This window comes from Populus euphratica, unplaced genomic scaffold (genome assembly GCF_000495115.2).
Source record: "Populus euphratica unplaced genomic scaffold, PopEup_1.0 scaffold4256.1, whole genome shotgun sequence".
NCBI classification, from domain to species: domain Eukaryota; kingdom Viridiplantae; phylum Streptophyta; class Magnoliopsida; order Malpighiales; family Salicaceae; genus Populus; species Populus euphratica.
Window position 1 is genome coordinate 1 of NW_011504084.1, and position 7248 is coordinate 7248.

Consider the following 7248-nt stretch of genomic DNA (forward strand, 5'->3'; position numbering starts at 1 on the left):
TCTCTCAACTCTCGCATTCATTCTTTGCTTCTTCCTTTTATATATCACGAGATCCCCACAACTGTTTCTTTTCTTTTTCTCTCATGTCTTCTTCAAAGACAACATTTTTGATTCTGGGTTCCTTTCATTTCCTTGTTCAATCTCCATTCGCTCACACTTCTAACATCGTCTGACTGAAACACAGCATCACATACCCAGAAAGAGCGACACCAACATATTGAAGATATCCCTTTTTCTTTTTTTTCTTTTCTATTTAATACTGTTATCATTAATTAAAAAACATGATGTCGCATTCACCGAAACCCTCCATTGGAGGAGGAAACTTAGACCTCAATTCACTAACTGATCAACTCCGTGACTCACTCTCTTCATTCGAAGCCAACAAGCCTGATTTCCGTGAACTCGATCTGGGTTCACCAGTTTCACCTCTCCGAACTCGTGGTGGACTCATCACTACAGCCACCGCCACCACCACCACCACCACCTCCTCCAGCTCCAGTTCCTCCGGATCCGCATCCGGTGCTCAAAACCCACTTCACAAACCCAACAATAGCAACCACTCAGGCGAGTTATCAAACTCGAGTGAGAGCAGCCCCACTGCTGGTGCCAAAAAGGGTCAACCGGGTCATTCTAGATCCGACTCTTTAACTTATTCGGGTCAAATTACCAGCCAGAGTGCTGTAAACTCTCCTGTAACAGGCAATGTGTTACCTACCGGTAACATTTGCCCGTCGGGCAGGATCTTGAAGACAGGCATGGGAATGGCGAATCGGAGTGCCAAAGCGGATGTTTTAGGATCTGGGACCGCAAATTATGGTCACGGGAGCATAATGCGGGGCGGAGGGAGCGCAAAATGTGCTAACTTGGATGTTGTTAATTCGGCAAGTAGGAATGCCTGGAGTATGGATCCAGAGGAGTTGAAGAGGACTGGAAATGAGATGTATAAAAAAGGGTATTTTGGGGAGGCGTTAGGATTGTATGACAAGGCTATTGCTTTGGCACCTGGGAATGCTGCTTATAGGAGTAACAGGGCGGCAGCGTTGATGGGATTAGGGAGAGTTTTGGAGGCGGTGAAAGAGTGCGAGGAGGCTGTTAGGTTGGATCCTAATTATTGGAGAGCACATCAGAGGTTGGGGGTTTTGTTAATTAGGTGAGTTTGATGACGGGGCTTTGATTCTTTCTTTTCCTGTGGGGTGTGTCTGTGGCGGGGTTCTTATTTTTGGGGGAGTTTTTTGAGTTTTAGCGGTGATTTGATCTGCATTGTTGGGATGCTTGTTTATTGGCTGTTATATTTCTTAATGAAGTTAAAGAAGTTTTGCTTTTTCTTGTTGATTTTGACCATTCAATTGATTTTATGGAATATGATGAATAATAAAGACGATGATGAGTCTAGATTTATTGGGTTCTAAGTTGTGTTGACCAAGTTCTAATTTATCTGTTTTATTTAATTTATGATTGCTGAATTTGTGAGCATTTAGTAGGTGAATGTGATGTTTTGTGATCTTATGATCTGCATTGTTGTTGATGTTTTGATGTATATTATTAGGATTTGATAGGTAGATGGATGTGCAGAGAAAATCATTTTTTTCTAATGCTTGGTGAATAATTACATTACAGCTTCTAAATGTTTCGAGGATTTAATAAGTTGTGGATTGCAGTAGGTTTTTCTGTTTAATAATGTGTTAATCCACTTGGTGCAAATAGTTTGTTGATAGAATACCAAAGCTGATTCATTTGTTCATATTTGCTTGTTTTGTTTGTTATGGCTGTTGACACTATTTTTATTTTGTTTTTTGCTCTTTGGATTTAGGATGCTTTAATTTTGTCCTCACTTGCTATTGATCCTACTGCATTTGCTGTTTCTAATCTGGTTTGATTCGGTTCTTTATGTTGTGTTATTTTTCTAAGAGTGTTGAGATAATTTGTTTCTTTGTATTGATGACCTAGAAACATAGCTGGATTTGGCTTTTGGCTTGCTGCATGCTGAGTTGCTTCTGAACAACTTACACCATATTATTGAGCTCTGATTTGCCCGCGCTGTCCTGATTAAGTAGTCTCGAACGTTCAAACACTTTGTCATTCTAGAACTATTTGTTATAACTTTGATCCATCCATTGTGGTCCTTTACTGGTTTGTTTTGTTTAAGCTGTCAGATTGACATTTTTTATTGTGGTCTATAATTTTCCTCGAGCTTTAATTTTCTATTTATTTCCCCAACAGTATGCTGCAAATAGTTCGATATTTGTTGTGGGGACAGGAAGCATTGAGCTTGATTTCATTGCAGGTTAGGACTGGTTGAGAGTGCCCGGAAGCACCTATGCTTCCCTGGAAAGCATCCAGATCCTGTTGAATTGCAGAAGTTGCAATTAGTAGAGAAACATCTTAGCAAATGTTCTGATGCACGGAAGGTTAATGATTGGAATGGTACATTAAGGGAAGCAGAAGCATCAATTGCTGCTGGAGCAGACTATTGCCCCCAGGTATAAAATGTCTATCTGTACCTTTTACTGTGTAAAACTGGCAAAATTGATGACCGGAGTAAATTAACAAATGTTTGAACTGGTTCAAATTGAATTTACAGCTCTTTATGTGTAGAGCTGAAGCACTTTTGAAGCTCCACCAATTAGAAGATGCAGAATCATGCTTATTGAAATTTCCAAAATTAGAACCATATGCCAACTGCTCGCAGACTAGATTTTTTGGGATACTTTCTGAAGCTTACCCGTTCTTGGTCCAAGCACAGATCGAGATGGCTCTAGGAAGGTGAGTTCAGAATTTCAAACCACTACAAGATATAATAAACAGTTTTGGAGAGCTTAAGACTGGATGATGGATGATGGATGCCTTGCAGGTTTGAGAATGCAGTTGCAGCTGCCGAGAAAGCTGGACAGATTGATTCACGAAATGTTGAAGTAGCAGTGCTGCTTAAAAATGTGCGACTAGTAGCTAGAGCTCGTACCCGCGGCAATGATCTCTTCAAATCAGAAAGGTTCACTGAAGCCTGTTCAGCATATGGGGAAGGCCTTAGGCTTGATCCTGCAAACTCTGTTCTCTATTGCAACAGGGCAGCATGTTGGTTTAAGCTAGGATCATGGGAGAGATCCATTGATGACTGCAATCAAGCTTTACTAATCCAACCTAACTACACAAAAGCCCTTCTTAGAAGAGCTGCCTCAAACAGCAAGGTAAAGTCTCAGTCTCCTCAAAAGACTTTGCTTCTGTGTCTAATTTGCTTTTCTTTGTACTGACCCACTGGCTCATATTTTTTCACTTGAAATTGATGTGCTTTTGTAAATTGCAGTTAGAAAGGTGGGCTGATGCCGTGAGAGATTATGAAGTTTTGAGAAGGGAACTTCCAGATGACAATGGAGTAGCTGAATCTCTATTTCATGCTCAAGTTGCATTGAAGAAATCTCGTGGAGAAGAAGTGTATAATATGAAGTTTGGCGGTGAAGTAGAGGAAGTGTTGGGGTTTGAACAGTTCAGAGCTGCAATATCATTACCTGGCAAGTCCTCCCTTTCATGTTCTGAACATCCATATTCTCTGTGCCTGCTTCCTTTTCTTCCATGTTTTGAGTTCCAAAATTCTAATGGATATTGAATTTGTGTACTATAGGTGTTTCAGTGGTTCATTTCAAATCATCCTCTAATGTGCACTGCAAGCAGATATCTCCATTTGTGGATACATTATGTGGTCGGTATCCATCCATAAACTTTCTCAAGGTAAATGACCATCCCAGTCTTATTAAGTTTTGGGATTCTTCATGACCTTAACTTAGTCAGAAATGAAATCAACAAGTTGTTTTCTTTAAGATGACATGCACCCGCTTCTTCTTTTCTTAAAGGTGGACGTGGAGGAGCATCCAGCAATTGCAAATGCCGAGGATGTGAGGATTGTTCCAACATTCAAGATATACAAAAATGGCAACCGAGTGAAGGAGATGGTCTGCCCAAGTCATGATGTGCTGGAACATTCGGTGAGGTATTACAGCTTTTAGAACTCGTGATTGTGATTGTACTACTACTACAACTCCCAAATTCCCAATTCTTACATGAAGGGAAACTCTTCACTGCCCTTCCAATCTCTTCCTCCCACAATATAAGGACTACCAAATACCGACGACATAAATCAGAGCTACACATAATAATCCTATTAGCGGCCAATGCCAGAAAGAACCCAGAGGGATAGCTTAGTTCGCCTTTTGCAGTTTTAATTTATTTATTCATTCCTCATTGCTCTGCGGTTCCATGTTCTCCCTTCCGTCTCTTTATTGTTATTCTTTTTCCTCATCTTTTTGTCACCTTTGTTTTTCTTCTGTTGTAGACCAGCCTGTTCTTGAATCCCCCATTTCCTTCCAGATGAAAAGAAAACAGGGAGAGAGAGATGTGTACAATTGATTTAGAGAGAGATAGAGAGAGAGATGACAGGCTGGTAGAGGAGGGTCTTGTACATTTTATGTGATATAATACAGAGATATCGGAAGCCATGAGTGAGATTGGATGCCTGGTGGGTACTTACTGGGTTAGTGAAAGAAGGATGAATATGTTATTTATTAATACTTGTGTTACTTATGCCACCCATTTTATCAATCAATAATTTTTTCCCCCATTGTTTCCCTCCACTTCGTATATTCAACTCTCCCATGCTCTACACTTGCATCTGATGTTCATCTAGTAGAAGGTTGGACAGCACGATTACACACTGATTGACTTGTCTTGTGGTCATTATAAATGAAGGGGTTGGGTTTTCTTGTAAAACTCGTTGCTTCTCTCCCAAATAGTGAGGAGTCTCTTGGCCTCTGCAAGAGGGGAAAAAAAAAAAAAAACAAACCCATTATGTGCGTGCGTCTTGGTTTAGTGACATTGATAACTTTAATATTTAGACAGCATCATCACAAGACTTTCGATGTTGCCCCAATGTGGTGGCACAGAGGATATGATGCGAAGGGTTCTTAGCCATTCACATGTGAGCATCGCCACTCTCTCCTCTCCCCCAAGAAAGTCCAAAAAGCGCCGATGGGGTCGGTGCGAACTTACGTCTGCAGTGATGGAGGTGACGGCACTGTCCTTGGTGGACCTTGTCAGCTGGTGGCCACGTGTAGGTGTCCTCTCTTTTCTTAATCTCTAAAAGAGAACGGAAATGAATGCTGTCGTTTATCGGAGCCGCGAGGGTAGTTTGGGGAGTGAAATACTCCTTGGTTCTAGCTACGTGCATGCGGTGCTGTACTAATTAATAATGAAGCTGTCCTGTGTGGTGTTGCTGTACTTTAGGTGGGCGTTGAGGGTATTCAGGGGAACAAAACTCTTGATTGCGTAGAGGACAAATAATAAAATTAGCAGCTCCCCCACCTTCACATAAACAGCAGCAGCGGCCGCCTCAATAATCTTTTATATTATTAGTATGCGCTAGCAAGATCCAAACGCACAGCTTGTCAGACTCTTCTTCTTTTTTTTTGACCTTTTACTTTAACCCCGAGCGCTTTGCATTTTATTTTACCCTATCTGGCCCCACCTCACTCTCAAATTAATGTCGGTGCTTATGGTTAAATCATTTTTTTACTTTAATAATAATGCATGCAAGATTTTTTTTTTTTGGTTTGGGGAACATGCGTCAAGAGTTTTTTTTTTTTTTTTTTTTGGGGGGGGGGGGCATTATAATCTTAGAAATGCCTAGGTACACAGCTTTGGTTATTTCGGTTTGAAAAAATTAATTTTTAGTTATATTTTTAAAAAAGCATATCCGATCAATCGAATTATAAAAAAATAAATCATTATAACTTTTACAAAACTAATATTTAAAAAACAAAAATTACTGGTCCGATCTCTAGATAGAATAATGATTAGAAAACAATTGATACTCTCTCAAAACAACCTGAATCATCTTTGCGAGATCATAGAAGAGGGCCTCTCTCTCTCTTTTTTTTTACATCGGATTCTAGGGGTGAAAATGAAAATAATGCAGCATGTCGATATCTGGGAAAAAAAAAAAAAGAGTGAGAAGACAAAAAGGAAAGCAGGGAGGGTGCAATAAAGGGGAGCTAGCAATAATAGAGAGCATCCTTTGTTCCTGTTGCTGGCACATGGACACATACAGTAGTACTGTGCACGGGTGAGTGGTACAGTTACTGTTCATTAATTCACTTAGTACGGTTTCCATGAAAATAAAAAAGTAAATTTGTTTTGGGTCCGATGAGTCAGAAAATCTAGCCTTCCTACTGTGTGTAGATTATTAGACTAGTATTTACCCATACGAAAAACGACACGAGTTGAGTACACAAATAACTCTTGAAAAACAAATATAAACTTCAATTTTAACGTAATTCTTAATTGATTTAAAAAATAAATGATGATTTAGAGATTTAAACAATTGACTTAACAATTATGATTCAAATATTCAAAATAAAAGTTCGTTTACCTTTTAAAAATAGAGTTTGATTGTATGGATATACTAGATTCTTAGATACCTTAGGAAAATCTATGAAAAAAAAGATATTAATTAAATATTAAAACATGTTTATAGGAAAATGTCATCTCTGATGAGCTCTCATTGAGAAGATGAACCCATTGAAATAAAAATTGACGTTTTATAATGAAATTGTCAAATAAGCTTCTTTTATCCTCTCTCACCCTACAAGGATTGAAACATGAAAAAAAATTATAATAAAACATAAATTTTTAAAATAATAGAGATCAAATGATAAAAAAACTATAACTTTAAGAATTAAACTAAAGTTTCATGTGAAAATAAGAAAGGTTTTTTTTGGGTTATTTCTTGAAGATGACCCTTTTTTTAATAGCTATCTTTAACTACAATTAAAATTAGATTTTGCTAAATTGATGTCAAATTAATTTGCAAAAATAGTTTAAAACTTTGTATACACTAGATAATGCAAACTGAATTTGTTTTAAAAGAAACCTATGGTAATGTAACTTGTGAGGATGAAATTGTAAAGTTTTAAAGTTTAATGGTTGAAGAAAAAAGAAGAAAATATTTAAATGAATAGGCGAATCCACATGGTGTATCCACATGGTGTTTTGTGTGATGGTCTATAGTGAAATGCCCTCTTCTTTTAGTTATTTCTACTAGTCATTTACCTATTTGTACTATTTATGGATATAATTTCGAGTCAATTTATAATGTAAAAGAAAGAAATAACTGCGTTATGGATACATTTTCATGTATCACGTATATATATTTTTAGATTGAGAAATGAAGAGTTGTTTATTCTTTATAAAATAAGTTAAAAA

At 38.0% G+C, this 7248-nt stretch overlaps 1 protein-coding gene across 3 annotated transcripts; it reads left to right on the forward strand.

Annotated features, from left to right (window-relative positions):
* The first annotated feature begins 6 nt into the window (after positions 1–6).
* Positions 7–5366, forward strand: LOC105119990 (TPR repeat-containing thioredoxin TTL1-like). 3 transcript variants are annotated; one of them, XM_011018186.1, is made up of 8 exons: positions 7–1150; positions 2285–2480; positions 2582–2763; positions 2852–3185; positions 3302–3506; positions 3617–3723; positions 3846–3977; positions 4932–5366. In XM_011018186.1, the coding sequence occupies exons 1-8, from the start codon at positions 282–284 to the stop codon at positions 4938–4940; spliced, it is 2034 nt and encodes a 677-aa protein (XP_011016488.1). In that variant the 5' UTR covers positions 7–281; the 3' UTR covers positions 4941–5366. The 3 variants fall into 3 exon arrangements, with proteins under 3 accessions (XP_011016488.1, XP_011016485.1, XP_011016487.1); XM_011018183.1 differs by lacking the exon at positions 4932–5366 and adding an exon at positions 4325–4620; XM_011018185.1 differs by lacking the exon at positions 4932–5366 and having other exon boundaries at positions 3846–4618.
* The last annotated feature ends 1882 nt before the right edge of the window (positions 5367–7248 follow it).